At 41.3% G+C, this 17,277-nt stretch overlaps 1 protein-coding gene and 1 long non-coding RNA gene across 2 annotated transcripts in view; one reads left to right on the forward strand and one right to left on the reverse strand.

The window, feature by feature from the left end:
• The window catches only part of NEDD4 (NEDD4 E3 ubiquitin protein ligase), a 247,024-nt gene extending 240,819 nt beyond the window's left edge, over positions 1-6,205 (reverse strand). The window contains exon 1 of the mRNA XM_056572379.1: positions 6,069-6,205. Within this exon, the coding sequence (XP_056428354.1) occupies positions 6,069-6,110 (42 nt within the window). The 5' untranslated portion in view covers positions 6,111-6,205. The remainder of the gene's footprint in view (positions 1-6,068) is intronic.
• An 8,469-nt stretch (positions 6,206-14,674) lies between these two features.
• The window catches only part of LOC130368562 (uncharacterized), a 55,340-nt gene continuing 52,737 nt past the window's right edge, over positions 14,675-17,277 (forward strand). Inside the window, exon 1 of the long non-coding RNA XR_008892504.1 lies at positions 14,675-14,781. This is a non-coding gene — a long non-coding RNA (uncharacterized LOC130368562). The remainder of the gene's footprint in view (positions 14,782-17,277) is intronic.

A 17,277-nucleotide genomic window follows, 5' to 3' on the forward strand; every position in this document is an offset into this window, starting at 1 on the left:
AAAATAACTTATCCCCTATCCAAGGATACTGTCGGGGCCCCATGCAGGAGATCGCGGGGGAGGGGGTCCCAGTGCTCGGACCCACCGCGATCTATCACTTATGCCCTATCTTTGGATAGGGGATAAGTTATTTTTCAGTAGACTACTCTTAACTTCAATGCAGAAGATATGCAGCAGATCCTGTACGTGTGAGCGTACCCTTAATCCGCTGAAGTTTTGATCCCGAGGATTTATCTAATATATAAAAGCAGGTAAAATCCACAGCAGACTAAGTGTGAATGTACTTTTAAGGAAAGTTGAATTACACTAGGTTTAGATGTTTTTCAGATGTAAGGATTTCATTCCCATTACTTAAAGAACTAGTGTAAACATCAGCATGAGGAGTAAGGATACACAAAACCGTGAACTATCCGACTCCAGGCGCTAAAGTCTAGATCATGTGATAAAATCAGCATTGCTGACATTTCACACAAGAAGACAAGTATTTAGTAAGAAGACATGCTGGAGCACTTTTTTATGAATAAATTTATCAACAGGTTTAACCATTCCCCTAGTCATAAAGGTGAATGCTACACAGTGTGACAATGTGCGCTCAGTGCTGACAGTAGGAAAATACTACATTTACCATTTTATTCTGTTTTTAAACCAATAACAGGGGAATATCATAAAAGGAGCAGATGCATATGTAGGAAGAATCCTCTCTTGGGTTAGGTTTACATAACAAAAGTGCATTAGTTGGCATCAGTTGTTCAGGATCCCACATTCATTACAGGGGTACTCCCGTGGAAATTATAATTTTATTTTATTTTTAAATCAACCGGTGCCAGAAAGTGAAACAGATTTGTAAATTACTATAAAAAAATGTATTTAATCCTTCCAGTACTTATTAGTTGCTGAATACTACAGAGGAAATGGTTTTCTTTTTGGAACACAGAGCTCTCTTCTGACATCATGCCACAGTGCTCTCTGCTGACATCTCTGTCCATTTTAAGAACTGTCCAGAGTAGGAGAAAATCCCCACAGCAAATATATGCTGCTCAGGACAGTTCCTAAAATGGACAGAGATGTCAGCAGAGAGCTCTGGGTTCCAAAAAGAAACCATTTCCTCTGTAGTATTCAGCAGTTAATAAGTACTGGAAGGATTAAGATTTTTTAATAGAAGTAATTTACAAATCTGTTTATCTTTCTGGCACCAGTTCATTTATTAAAAAATAAAAATTTCCACGGGAGTACCCCTTTAATTGTGCATACCAGACAGGGGAATGCAGGAAGATGTGTTGCTCTGTTCGGTGCCAATGCAGCACGTACCACCATCCAGCATTCAATTTGAGATGCCGGATGAATGTGAGCTGTCCCATTTAAATAAATTGGATCAGTTCTACAATTAAATTCCCTCTTCTGCTTTTTCTACAGCACGTCAGTATGATACTCTATAGCCCCAATGCCACTTCAGGCGCAAGCATCATACTTTCTCACGTGAAGAGGATCGCAGCCGGGGAGGCACACTGGAGGAACTGTAGAACTTTTTCCATAAAGTAGAATGGGCATTCTCCTGAACCACCCCCGAACCCCTTTAAGGCAATAGGAGTTCCTCGTTTCAGCAGCTTTTGGCTTCCAGATGACCTCTGGAAGCAGCTGTAGCTCATTAGTTATAATTAAAGGAGATATCCAGTGCTGAAAAATGTATCCCCTATGCTAATAATAGGGGATAAGTTTCAGATTGCGGAGGGTTAGACCGCTGGGGGCCCCCTGCGTTCTCCTGTATGGGACCCCGGCAGCACGCGGGAAGGGGGCGTGTTGACCACCGCACGAAGCGGCAGCTGACACACCCCCTCAATATAACTCTATGGCAGAGCCGGAGCGCTGCCTTCGGCAATTTCCAGCTCTGCCATAGCGATGTATTGAGGGGGCGTGTCAGCTACCGCTTTGCGCAGTGGCCGGCACCCGCTATCTGGCCAGCGAGCGGTGGCCCCGTACAGATCGCTGTGGGCCCCAGCGGTCTTACCCCCCGCGATCTGAAACTTATCCCCTATCCTTTGGTTTTTCCATTTTTGCATTTTCGTTTTTTGCTCCTTGCCTTTAAAAAAATCATAACTCTTTCAATTTTGCACCTAAAAATCCATATGATGGCTTATTTTTTGCGCCACCAATTCTACTTTGTAATGACATCAGTCGTTTTGCCCAAAAATCTACGGTGAAATGGAAAAAAAAATCATTGTGCGACAAAATTGAAAAAAAAAACGCTGTTTTGCAACTTTTGGGGGCTTCCGTTTCTACGTATTACATTTTTCGGTAAAATTGACCCCCGATATTTATTCTGTAGGTCCATACGATTAAAATGATACCCTACTTATATAGGTTTGATTTTGTCGGACTTCTGGAAAAAATCATAACTACATGCAGGAAAATTAATACGTTTAAAATTGTCATCTTCTGACCCCTATAACTTTTATATTTCCGTGTATGGGGCGGTATGAGGACTCATTTTTTGCGCCGTGATCTGAAGTTTTTAACGGTACCATTTTTGCATTGATAGGACTTATTGATCGGTTTTTATTCATTTTTAAATGATATAAAAAGTGACCAAAAATGCACTATTTTGGACTTTGGAATTTTTTTTGCGCGCACGCCATTGACCGAGCGGTTTCATTAATGATATATTTTTATAATTCGGACATTTCCGCACGTGGTGATACCATATATGTATATTTTTATTTTTATTTACACTGTTTTTTTTTTTTTATTGGAAAAGGGGGGGTGATTCAAATTTTTAATAGGGGAGGAGTTAAATGATCTTTATTCACTTTTTTTTTCCACTTTTTTTTGCAGTGTTATAGGTCCCATAGGGACCTATAACACTGCACACACTGATCTTCTATGCTGATCACTGGTTTCTCATTAGAAACCAGTGATCAACGATTCTGCCGCATGACTGCTCAGGCCTGGATCTCAGGCACTGAGCAGTCATTCGGCGATCGGACAGCGAGGAGGCAGGAAGGGGCCCTCCCGCTGTCCTGTCAGCTGTTCGGGATGCCGCGATTAGCCGCGGCTATCCCGAACAGCCCGACTGAGCTAGCCGGCAACTTTTACTTTCACTTTTAGCCGCGATCGGCGCTGCGCGCTATTAGAGGCGGGTCCTGGCTTCACTATGACCCCGGGCCCGCCGTGATATGACGCGGGGTTACTGTGTAACCCCGCGTTATATCAGAAGAGCAGGACCAAGGACGTACCGGTACGTCCTTGGTCCTTAAGGGGTTAATAGAACTTAAAAAGAAAACATTCACAGTGTAGCCCTAGAGTTATTCAAATATTTTCAGGAGGAATAACAGAGGGACTGCACAATGCAGTTAAAAGAAAAGATGACCTGTTTTAATTGGCTTCTTTATAAAATAATTACAGAGCATGTCAGGGATGGTGACACACTCTTTAATGGTCTATTCACACATACAGTATTCTGCACAGATTTGATGCGCAGGATTTTCTGCTGCAGATTTCAATGTAAACTGAATACAGCTTGAAATCCTGCGCATCAAATCTGCGCGTAAAATCGGAACACAATACTGTACATGTGAATAGACCCTAAAGAGGTATTCACATTGTAGACATTCATGGCATATCCCAGGAAAATTCCTGATAGATGTAGGTCACACCTCTTAGACCAACATCTATCCCTAGAATTGGGCTCTTCTGATCCCTTTCAGTCTGGTTCAAGTGGGCAGAATTTCAGAAAAACATCAGGCTTACTGGGATAAGGAAGAACAAGCGATAATACCCTTTCGGGTAGGGCCACACATAGCACATCTGCAGTATATTTGATACATGTAAATACGCTGCAAACTCGCATTGGACCTCCTGCAAGTTTTGGTGCATAAAGTATGTAACCTTTGTTCAGCAGCGTATTTGATGCTGCGGATTTTTTCCGGCAGCATGTGTATTTTGCTTTAATAAAGGAGCTCACTCCTGCAGCACACAGCAATTGCTAAATTCAATAAAATACTCTGTGGATATTACCTGCCATAGATTTTACCATAGGTAATATGCAGCTTTAAATACTCTGCGGATGCGCTAAGTGTGACCCTACCTTTAATGTCCCATTGCTTTGGCTGTTTTGTGTCGGTCAGTCGGGCTGTGCTCACATGCTACAGCTACAAGCCATCAACAACCTTTATTTCCCTATTCACAACTGCTGGGAAACCCACCGATCACAAGAAGGGAGATCCCAAGCATTACGTCTGAAGGGGCTTTGGTCATGTGTTCACTGCCTAGGGGACTGACAAAGACAGCCAAGTACATTGATCACACTCAGCTACTTCCAGTGGTCCCATTTATCTCTATGGGACATGGGCTGACAGAATAAAGATGGTCCGCAAAGGTTGGCTACTCATTTATCATACTACAGCTAGGATCACATCATGATTCTGCAATGTGTTCCATGTATATGATGGCAAAATGATATTCTGATCTATTAGGGTAGGTTCATACTATGTTAGAACTCCCGATAGTTGTATCCCACTGAAAACAGTATATGTCGGCAACCCGTTTTTGGTGGGATGGTGACACGAGTGTACTAACATGGGCTCCACTGGCCTGAACATAGTCAACTAGCAATTATGGGGGAGATTTATCAAAACCTGTCCATAGGAAAAGTTGCTGAGTTGCCCATTACAACCAATCAGATTGCTTCTTTCATTTTTCACCGGCATTTTCAAAAATGAAAGAAGCAATCTGATTAGTCGTTATTAGGGATCGACCAATATCGTTTTTTTATAGGGCCGATACCGATAATCTGTCACCTTTCAGGCCGATAGCCGATAACTTATACCGATATTTCGGTATAAGTTATTTGCTATTTCGACTCCTCCCCTCGGCGGGGCAGAAGCCGTTGCAGATCAATGATTTAAAGCGGGCGCTTTAAATCAATGAACTACAGCGGCTTTTCGGTGCCAGAGACCGCCGCCCACTTCTCTCCCCCTGCCAGTCCTGAGTCTAACCACCACATTTGCCCCATCGCCCCCCCTCCCATCCTCTGCCCATATGCCGCCACTGCCCCATCGCCTCCCCCCATCCCCGGTGTTATAATTACCTGTTCCCGGGGGTCCACGATCCTTCTGGCTCCGTCGGCGTCCCGCGCTGTCACTGTGCGTACTGACGGCGACGTCGCTCGTCATTACGCAGCGCACAGCAACAGTGCAGGAGCCAGAAGGATCGTGGATGGGGGGTGGCAATGGGGGGGGGGCAGCGGCAGCGATGGCTGGGGGGCGGAGCATTATCGGCAAGGTAATTGCCGATACTGATAATGTCCAAAATCGCAATTATCGGACAATAATATCGGCCAAACCAATAATCGGTCGATACCTAGTCGTTATGGGCAACTTTTCCTCTGGACAGGTTTTGATAAATCTCCCCCTATGTTTGGGTCACTATTGGGGACATTTGGAAAAATCACCTCAACATGGTTACTAGGTTACCACATTGGCCCCATTAGAGTCAATGGGGAAGATTTATCAAAACCTGTGTCAAGGCAAATTTGCCCAGTTGCCCTTAGCAACCAGATCACTTCTTACATTCTTAACAAGACCTCTTAAAAATTAAAGAAGCGATCTGATTGGTTGCTAAATCTCCCCAATTATATACATCCCATTTTGACAGGCAGCAGAATAGTGGAATGTTTTGCAGAATTGTGATGTGAACACAGCCTTAAAAGGATACACAGGACACAAGAGATGATCAGCTTTGTTGCTGATAATAGGCATCGTGGTGCCAGGGAAGTGGTACAGGATGGCACTGGTAGAGGTACTATGAGATGGCAGGACCAGGATGACACATGAAGGCCAGGCAGGCTATCACCAAGTGCTGAGAAAACTTATTCCGGCCCTAGCCGCCCCCTACCTAGGTGGTCACATCTATAGCACACACACAAGTCATCGCGCAGGTACAGCAACTCAAGTGTACTGGGGTGCAGGTGACCCCCCCCCGCTTCCGCTGGCGTCCTGCACAGCATCCCCGATAAGAGACACAGGCCGCCCCGAGTACTGACACACACTACACCCAGCTCCCCACCGCCTCACCTCCTCAGCCGGCAGCCCCAGCACCTCCATGTAGGAGGCCATACTTCTGGCCCCCAAGCCCGTACGGGTGATGCCTCTGTCACTCCAGAGTTTCCGCTCTCGAACTCACCCACTGGGCGCGCCCCCGCTAATCAGCCACCCATCGTCACGCGCGCTCCCGGCGCCACACGTCACGTGATGATGCGCGCCCCCGGCCGGTATTCCATCCTGACGGGGTGATAAGGTTGCTGTTGTGACTACCCGTGACCTATTCCTGCTGCAGCTGAAGACCCCGGCCCCTCACACTTACCGTAGGCCTTGTCATCTGTGCCAACCCCCTCAGGAGAAGGCCACTCCATTCAGAGGCTATGGCAGTGTTTCCCAACCATTGTGCCTCCAGCTGTGGCAAAACTACAACTCCCAGCATGCCCGGACAGCCAATGGTTGTCCGGGCATGTTGGGAGTTGTAGTTTTGTCACAGCTGGAGGCACCATGGTTGGTAAACCCTGCTCTGTGGAGTTGACGTCTATGTATCACCTGTTCTGTAGATAAGGGCAACCATGTGGAAAACCCCTTAAAGAACAATTTATTTTTTTTTTATTTTTTTTTGCAAAGTTACAATTTGAGTCATAGTTCCTTTAAAGGAGTGTTGCGCTAAAAAAAAATCGCAAACTTTTTAACCAAATTATAATGTTTAACCCCTTAAGGACCCGGGCTTTTTCCATTTTTTCATTTTCAATTTTTCCTCCTTAACTTTAAAAAATCATAACTCTTAAAAATTTTCACCTAAAATTATATATAATGGCTTAATTTTTGCGTCACTAATTCTACTTTGTAATGACATTAGTCATTTTACCCAAAAATCTACGGTGAAACGGGAAAAAAAATCAATGTGCGACAAAATTGATGAAAAAACACTATTTTGTAAGTTTTGGGGGCTTCTGTTTTTACGCAGTACATTTTTCAGCAAAAATGACACTTTATCATTATTCTGTAGGTCCATACGGTTAAAATGATACCCTACTTGTATAGGTTTGAATTTGTATCACTTCCGAAAAAAATCAGGAATACATGCAGGAAAATGTAGACGTTTAAAATGGTAATCTTTTGACCCCCTATAACTTTTTTTATTTTTCTGTGTTCAGGGCGCTTTGAGGACTCATTTTTTGCGCCGTCATCTGAAGTTTTTAGCGGTACCATTTTTGTTCTGATCAGACTTTTTGATCACTTTTTATTCACTTTTTTGTGGTATAAAAAGTGATCAAAAATGCGCTATTTTGGACTTTGGAATTTTTTTTGCGCGTACGCCATTGAATGGGCGGTTTAAAAAGCGGTATTTTTTTTATAAATCGGACATTTCCGCACGCGGCGATACCACATATGTTTATTTTTATTATTATTTACATAATGTTTTTTTTATTTTTGGAAATGCCGGGTGATTCAAACTTTTATTAGGGGAAGGGATAATTGAAAGGGTTAATGATTTTTTTACACTTTTCTTATGCAATATTATAGCTCCTATAGGGGGGGGCTATAACATTGCATTAACTGATCTTTTACACTGATTGATCCATCTCCATAGGAATGGATCAATCAGTGTTTTCGGCGATTGAATGCTCAAGCCTGGATCTCAGGCTTGAAGCATTCATTCGGCGATCGGACAGCGCAGGAGAAGGTAAGAAGACCTCCTCCTGTGCTACAGCTGTTCGGGATGCCGCGATTATACCGCGGCGATCCCGAACAGCTCCCTGAGCTAGCCGGGCACTTTTACTTTCGTTTTTAGCCGTGCGGCTCAGCTTTGAGCGCGCGGCTAAAGGGTTAATAGCGCACGGCACAGCGATCAGTGCCGCGCGCTATTAGAGGCGGGTCCCGGCTTCACTATGACGCCGGGCCCGCCGCGATATGATGCGGGGTCACCGTGTGACCCCGCGTTATATCGCAGGACTGGGACTCATGACGTACGCATACGTCATGGGTCCTTAAGAGGTTAAAATCGCAATGCTGCAGATGCTGTGATCTGTATTGATCACGGCATCTGAGGGGTTAATTGTGAATTTTTCTCAATTTTAGATAGATGAATTTGCTGGATTCGTAAATTATTTAAACATAACTAACAATGTAAATATGTTATTTACCCACCAATTTGGTGGTGATAAACTGGAATTTTTGGATGTGCAGGTCCTGGTAAAAGATGACACCCTTATCACTATATCCTACAGAAAAGATACATCACGCAATAATGCATTACTGCACTTTAACAGCTCGCACCCTCTACATATAAAAGAGGGTATCCCTTACAGTCAGTTTGTGCGCTTAAAGCGAATAAATAATGACAGAGAAACATTTTTGAAAGAAGCAGATCATTTATCTAATTGACTCGAAGCTTGTGGTCACCCCACTAAAATTATTGCCCAAGCATTTGATAAAGTAGAAAAAAAGACGCGTCGCAAATTCTTAACGAAATCCAAAAAAGAAACTAACGCCGAGAAAATACATGTTCTATCTGTTTTATCTTCTCCTAGTAAAGCTGGATGCTATTCAGCATAGCTGTCACTATGTGTGTCATTCATCTTTCACAGACTCCTGAATGTCTGATCAACTTCTTTGTCATTCAGGAGTGTGAGAAAGCTTTGACTATTTCAGCATGCTGGGAGTTGTAGTTTAGTAACAACTGAAGCTGCAATGTTTGTAAATAACTGTGTTAGAGCAGTGTTGCCTCCATCTGTAGTCTTGCATACACTCAATAGAAATCTCCTATACTGGATACCGGTATGCTTTACGGCCGGTATCCAGTATGCTGTAAAATCTAGACTAGTCTGTCTGGCTAAAAGACAGGCAACCCCTAGTGGCGGCTATTTTGAGCTTGAATTTCAGGTGAAAATGTAAATTTTTTTTAACAGGTGTATATTGGGAAATGTCATATTATAATGAGTCCTGCAATATAAGAAAAGTTTTTAACAATGCCAGTGCCTCTTTAAGCACCTAGCTGCCCCTGAACGTATTATTACGCAAAAAAGGAATAAAACATTGGGTACTATGTTAAAAAAAATTCTGAAAAAAGTACAGTAAAAACTGAACAAAATTGGTTAACAAAACATAGCCCAATTGGTAATTTTAAATGTCACCAATGCAATATTTGTAGCCATCATTTGAGTAAAAACTCTTTGAGACTGGGGGAGACCATGGTTACAGTTAATCAATTAATAACATGCCAAACTGCTTATGTGGTGTACTGTCTGGTATGTCCCTGTCAGTACTACTACATAGGCAAAACAAAAAGAAAACTTCTGCTAAGAATAAAGGAACATTTACGTTCTATCCGTACAGGGATAGGGGCTTCTCGCTTTATAGAACATATCCGTGAGAACCATAATAGTAATGTATCTGCCATAAAATTTGCCAGAATTGAGAAAGTGGAAATACCTCCTAACGGGGGAGATCGTGATCTGATATTAATGGAGAGAGAAGCCCGATGGATCATTCGAATGAATGCACTCGGACCCCTTGGTGCTTTTCTCCATTAAGAAACTAGCCGTAATGTAATGTACATTGTTTTTAATATTCAATAGTAGAGAGAAAAAACTCGGCACTGCTTACGTAATTATTAGCACCTGACATCCAATGCCTCTGCTGGCTCAACCACGTCTGATGGTGCTCACTGGAAATAGCAAAGTCCAATGCAAATAATCCGTAGAAAAGAGAAAAGAAAACCAGGGCAACTCACCAAATACGTAAACTTCAAGCTTCTTTATTAATCCATGAAGGGTATAAACAGTGCAAGACACGGGTGGACAAAACACAGGGGGACGTTCGTTCGGGGCTACGGTGCCGTTTCGCAAGATATGCTTCAACTGGCCCACATCGTCTTCCAGCCGGAAACACATTTAAATACCCCTCCCCTCCGTTGCCATAGAAATAAGTCAAACAAGAGGTAAGTGCAATTAAAAATTTTAAAAACAACTGTGTGATACACCTAAGATTTTCATTTATGTTAATAATGCACTGAGCTCAGTACGTTCATTGAGACCTAAAGGCCCCATTGCTTCTAACCGAAGAATCCATTTCGTTTCATTTCTTAATAGTATTTCTTCTCTATTTTTCCCAGCAAAACCATGTTCGATTCTTTCCAGTCCGGCAAAACGGAATCCATATTTTTCTCTAGAATTAAATTAATTAATATGTTGAATAAATCTAGTGGCTCCGATGCCGGTCCTGAGGGATCGAACATGTTCGCGGATTCTGTGAAATAAGGGCCTTTTTGTCTTCCCAATATAAAATAACTTACATTTACATACCAATGCGTAAACCACATGAGAGAATCTGCATGTAATACATTGTTTCACATTAATAATATTACCTGCTAATTCTACAATTCTACATTTCATATTTAGAGAGCAAAATGAACATGAACCGCAAGTAAAATTCCCTTTTGGGCGTAATTCAGACAGCCAATTCTGTTCCGATGCGTTTTTTCCTTTTTTCAATAAATCTCCAACTGTTTTAGTTTTTCTATATGTAACAATCGGTTTTTCATTAGTGATTACTGCTATATCAGCATCTTCTTGTAAGATATACCAATTATTCGTTATTGCTTTTTTCACTACATTATTAATGGGAGTATTTGAAAAAGAAAAAACGCAACGTTTGTTATTTTTTCTGTCTTTCGTTTTCAGCAAAACCTCTCTTGGTATTCGATCTATTTTCTTTCTTGCATCTAAAATTAAATTAAGAGGATAGCCTCTCTGTTCCAATCGATACTGTAAATCATCTGCCTGTTATTGAAAAAAAAATCTTAGGTGTATCACACAGTTGTTTTTAACATTTTTAATTGCACTTACCTCTTGTTTGACTTATTTCTATGGCAACGGAGGGGAGGGGTATTTAAATGTGTTTCCGGCTGGAAGACGATGTGGGCCAGTTGAAGCATATCTTGCGAAACGGCACCGTAGCCCCGAACGAACGTCCCCCTGTGTTTTGTCCACCCGTGTCTTGCACTGTTTATACCCTTCATGGATTAATAAAGAAGCTTGAAGTTTACGTATTTGGTGAGTTGCCCTGGTTTTCTTTTCTCTTTTCTACGGATTATTTGCATTGGACTTTGCTATTACCAGTGAGCACCATCAGAGGTGGTTGAGCCAGCAGAGGCATTGGATGTCAGGTGCTAATAAGTAAGCAGTGCCGAGTTTTTTCTCTCTACTATTGAATATTGTCTATGGACTGTTGTTTCTAAACTCTGAGCACGCTACAGCCGCTATAATAGCACATTCCATTATGGAGATGGATTCTCCTAATACTGCCTCAGAGACGGCTATCAGTGCAGGCCGGGTGGACGCGGGGATGTTCTTCGCGTCTTGTGAATACAAAGATGAAATTTCGCTGTTAAGCACCAAATCACTGGAGTTCAAAGTTCAATCCCTGGCTGAAAAAGAGACTAGGCTCTTTTGGACTATTAACTCCTTAGAAGCCTATGTGACCAATTTACGTGTTCCCAGAGGATTGCGTGTATACAAAACTCCTTCACAGTATACAGATGATCCCGAATTTATAAAAGCATGGGATGAGTTACATCTGCTACATTCTCTGGAAATCCAGAAGTTAGTACTGGAGAGAAACAAAACTGAATATGAAATGGTAACAGCAGACCTTTGCAAAACTAAATGTGAATTAAGAACAAGACTCTCTGAACCATTATTTAATATTTTCCTGCAAAATTTAGAGAAAAAATTGGGTCTAGTACAAGAGAAAATTAAGATTATAAAGCGGGACAAATTTATAAGAGACAAAAGAGACTTTGAGAACCATCAGGTTTTCACTTGGAATAAAAAGTCTAATGCTAATCGAAGAGTCTCAAAAAATGTTCCGGTGAAGTCAAATTTAAGCAGGAATAAAAATAAAAATAAAAGTTCGGATTTTATGACAACTGACACAGACAGCAGTGGTTCGACAGAGTCGACTGGAGACGCAGGGAACATCAAACAAAAAGCTGCCGGAATCCCTTTGGACCTAGAACCCGAAGAGGGAGAGGAAAATCAAAGAATTCTGAGAAAACGCGTACCCAAACGCAAGAATGTAACTTGGCGCAAGTAATTCCTGAAAATATAGTAGTGAACCTCACGGATGAGGATTTGGATGAGGACACGATCTCATTATTGAACAAAGGATTAAACTTTGGCCTTAGAGAAAAATTCGACTATGTCCAGTTCCAAGAGGACTTATTCAAGGGTGTCCGTAAATTAAATTTAAAAAAAGTTTTTTCTGCAGTAAAAAATGAAAATAAAAATGTAATCTTACTCGAAGGTGAAACTAGCTGTAAAATAGGGCCTTTAGGGTTTTGTGTACCTAGTGAATTTAATGATGAGGAGCGGGAATTAGTCACGTTCCTTGCTGATATTAATGATCAGGTGTCTGATAGAACAGATAGTACTAGTGATAAGCTTTTTTCAGGAGGTAATCCCTCTTTGTTTAATCCTCCTGTTACACCTGGGAGTCCACTTGATATATTCCAGAAGTCAGTTCTAAAAGAAGTTAAAGCCCTCATTTACCCGAAGGTCCAGAGCAACATCTTAGATAGAGAACAAATAGCCCTAGATAAATTAAGAAAAAGGGAAGATATTGTTGTTACCAAGGCTGATAAAGGTGGGGGGGTTGTTCTGTGGAAAACTACTGACTATAACACAGAGGCTCTTAGACAGTTAGGAGATGAGAATACCTACTGCAAATTAAAAAAAGATCCATGTCCACAAATAATTAATAACCTGAGATCGTTACTTCGGAAATTTCATGAAAAAGGGGTTATCAGTAGAAAAAGTGCTGAACGTCTCCTCCCTAGGAACATTAAAAAACCCTCTTGGTATATATTGCCTAAGGTCCACAAGTCGGTGACCCAGCCCCCGGGGCGTCCTATTGTCTCTGGGATTGGGTCACCGACTGAATATTTGTCCAGTTATGTTGATTGGTCAGTGTCGCCTCTATTGAGAGAATTACCTTCTTATCTCAGGGACACCGGAGATTTAATTAAAATTTTGAATAATTTCCATTGGCAACCTGGTTTAAAACTGTGTTCCGTGGATGTGGAGAGCCTATACACCCGAATCCCTTTGGATTCGGGTGTGGAGGCTATGACCTCTATCCTACAGAAAACAGGCAAGTCACCTGACTTTATTGAATTTGTTACTGAAGCCCTTACATTCGTGTTGAGTAATAATGTCTTCCAATATGGAGGGGATTGGTATAGACAGACACATGGTACAGCCATGGGGTCTCCTACCTCATGTGCTTATGCCAATATTTTCCTCTCCATGTTGGAAGACAAGTGGGTGTTCACATCCAAGAACCCCTTTATTGGTAAAATTAAACTTTTTCTCAGATATGTGGACGACCTCTTTATTATTTGGGATGGTTCACAGGATGAATTTGCTGCCTTTGTTGAGTATCTTAACCAAGTGAATGGAGTTAACATGTTTTTTACATATGTATTTGGAGATCAACATCTTGAATTTCTAGATGTACAGATAGATATTGTGGATAGCAATATAGTGACATCTGGTTTTAGAAAATCGATTGCCAAAAATTCATTGTTACATTATCAATCATCCCATCCCCCCCAGGTTAAAAATAGTATCCCATACAGTCAGCTAGTCAGACTAAAACGAATTAATAGCAGTCCCATACTGTTTCAAAAACAGGCAGATGATTTACAGTATCGATTGGAACAGAGAGGCTATCCTCTTAATTTAATTTTAGATGCAAGAAAGAAAATAGATCGAATACCAAGAGAGGTTTTGCTGAAAACGAAAGACAGAAAAAATAACAAACGTTGCGTTTTTTCTTTTTCAAATACTCCCATTAATAATGTAGTGAAAAAAGCAATAACGAATAATTGGTATATCTTACAAGAAGATGCTGATATAGCAGTAATCACTAATGAAAAACCGATTGTTACATATAGAAAAACTAAAACAGTTGGAGATTTATTGAAAAAAGGAAAAAACGCATCGGAACAGAATTGGCTGTCTGAATTACGCCCAAAAGGGAATTTTACTTGCGGTTCATGTTCATTTTGCTCTCTAAATATGAAATGTAGAATTGTAGAATTAGCAGGTAATATTATTAATGTGAAACAATGTATTACATGCAGATCCTCTCATGTGGTTTACGCATTGGTATGTAAATGTAAGTTATTTTATATTGGGAAGACAAAAAGGCCCTTATTTTTACAGAATCCGCGAACATGTTCGATCCCTCAGGACCGGCATCGGAGCCACTAGATTTATTCAACATATTAATGAATTTCATTCTAGAGAAAAATATGGATTCCGTTTTGCCGGACTGGAAAGGATCGAACATGGTTTTGCTGGGAAAAATAGAGAAGAAATACTATTAAGAAATGAAACAAAATGGATTCTTCGGTTAGAAGCAATGGGGCCTTTAGGTCTCAATGAACGTACTGAGCTCAGTGCATTATTAACATAAATGAAAATCTTAGGTGTATCACACAGTTGTTTTTAACATTTTTAATTGCACTTACCTCTTGTTTGACTTATTTCTATAGCAACGGAGGGGAGGGGTATTTAAATGTGTTTCCGGCTGGAAGACGATGTGGGCCAGTTGAAGCATATCTTGCGAAACGGCACCGTAGCCCCGAACGAACGTCCCCCTGTGTTTTGTCCACCCGTGTCTTGCACTGTTTATACCCTTCATGGATTAATAAAGAAGCTTGAAGTTTACGTATTTGGTGAGTTGCCCTGGTTTTCTTTTCTCTTTTCTACGGATTGATTACATTGTTTTTAATGTGTGAGTCTTTATTGCATTATTTTTTCACTTACTTATATGTTGCACGGAAGGTGATGTCATTTTAGTAACGCCCAGTTGCAACCGCATAAAGTCTCCACCTTGACATGATGATGTCAGCGTGGGCCAAAGGAAGCGCCTCAGTGCGTGAAACCGTTTACCATTCCTTTGTCACGCCCCCGCCTCACATGTTCCATCCATGCTCCCTGTGTGTCTGTCTGCTCTGTTTCACCGGCTCAAGTCTGGAATTAAAGCTCAAGTTTGTTGCTGAACCTCTGGCCGTGGCGAGTGCTTTATCTATACACTCTACTTGCAAAGTTTGTGTCATTATACTGGACTTTCTTGATACGAGCACCGCCATCACCCGTAGCAACTATCTAGCAGACAGACACGACCATTAAGCTGTATTACACTGTTCCGAATATAGCTCTCTAGATGCATTCACAGTAGCGGTGCCAGACTCAACTTCTTACAAACATATTTCTTTTTTGACTGCTACATGTCTGAGGCACGTACTGCTGAGAGCTCCATGAATTCAGATTCAGAGACAAATAATACATCCATGGAAAAAGCCATTAACACAGGTAGAGCACAGGCGGGGGCGTTTTTTATGGCTTGTGAAGCTCAGGACGAGCTGCAGGTGCTAAGCACCAAAACCCTGCAATACAAAATCAATTCTTAGGCAGATAAAGAAACCAAATTATTCTGGACTATGCATTCCCTTCAATGCATATGCAGAGTGCAAACGTACACCAAGAGGTTTACGAATCTATAAGTCTCCCTCGCAATATGAGCACAATCCAGAGTTCGTGGCAGCATGGAATGAAGCACATATCCTGCATTCATTGAACCTGCAAAATCTAATCCTTATGCAAAATCGGAAGGAATATGAAGGGGTTACTATGCAAAGCTAAAACTGAGTTAAGGACACGCCTAACAGAAGCACAATTTAATACTTTCATATTAAATTTAGATAAAAAAAATACTACAGTTGCAAACCATGCTGAAAGAGGTGAAGCGTGATAAATATATGCGCGACAAAAAGGACTTTGAGTCGGGGAATGTATTCACCTGGATGAAACATAAACCAATGAATGAATCCAGTAAATCTAAACGTTACACTAAACCATAGAATGTGAACAGGGGCCAAAGACATCCTAACTCTAAGAAAAAACGTACCACTACTGACTTTCTTACTAAGGAGTCAGAATCCTGCGGATCTGATGATCCAAACAAAGCATCGACTTCTAGTACAGTAAATGTAGCCAACACCAACCCAAAAAAATTTTTAGGAGGAAGACCAGGCGAGGAGGACGCAGGAGAAATAGAAGGAAAAGGATACAGGTTGACACCTTGGAGGAGCAAACGCAAGGAGAATGTAACTTGGAATGAACAATAAAAGAATCCCTAGTGGTTAATCTTACGGATGTTGCCATTAACAACCACTGCCAAACAGCCCTGGAAAAAGGGTTAAACTACGGACTAACGGAACCCTTTAACTATGAGGACTTTGAGATTGACTTTTACAAGGCAGTCCGTAGATTAAACCTCAAAAAATGTTTTTCCAGTAATAAAAATATTTGTGAAGCATCATATGAAAGTGCCACCCCATGCAAAATAGGTGCATTAGGTTTTTCAATCACAAAATAATTTACACAGTATGAGGTAGATTGTACTAAAATTCTTGCTGAGTTATCTGGGGCTACCTTTCCTCTGCAAGAAAAAGTTGAATATGATACGGAAAATATTGTCTCCCCCTTTTTAGGAGGCAATAAATCCCTCTTTAACCCCCAAATTAGTCCAGGCAACCCCTTAGATATTTTTAGCAAGAATGTACTTAAGGAAGTTAAAGCATTAATCTATCCTGCACATGTCCCAAATCTAACTAAAAAGGAATATGTTGCATTGAAAAACCTAATGCAGAATAATGACATTTTAGTGTCAAGGGCAGAAAAAGGTGGGGCGGTAGTTATTTGGAATCAGGCAGATTATACCATATCAACAGAAAAACAACTAGGTAATTCAGAAGTGTATACTGTACTACCATCTAATCCTACCACTAAGATTAAAGAAAAATTGCTATCCATGTTACGTATACATGTAAACAAAGGGGTTATTTCAGAAAAAATTGCAGAAAAAACAAAATTTCCCTACTGGTATATACTACCCAAAATCCACAAGTCACTGAGCCAGCCCCCAGGCCGCCCTATTGTGGCCAGAGTTGACTCAGTGACTGAAGCTATTTCCAGCTTTCTTGACTGGCTGATGTCCCCAATTCTGAAAGAAACACCCTCCTACCTCAGAGATACTGGGAATCTAATTAAATGTCTGGAAGAGTTTGAATGGAGACCAGACTTTTCTCTGGCCTCCATCGATGTGGAAAGCCTGTATACTGGGTTATAGTGTTGGTGAACAGGAGTCTGTTGAGGGGTCACTTACT

The sequence above is a fragment of the Hyla sarda genome, chromosome 4 (assembly GCF_029499605.1).
Source record: "Hyla sarda isolate aHylSar1 chromosome 4, aHylSar1.hap1, whole genome shotgun sequence".
In the NCBI taxonomy this organism is placed as follows: domain Eukaryota; kingdom Metazoa; phylum Chordata; class Amphibia; order Anura; family Hylidae; genus Hyla; species Hyla sarda.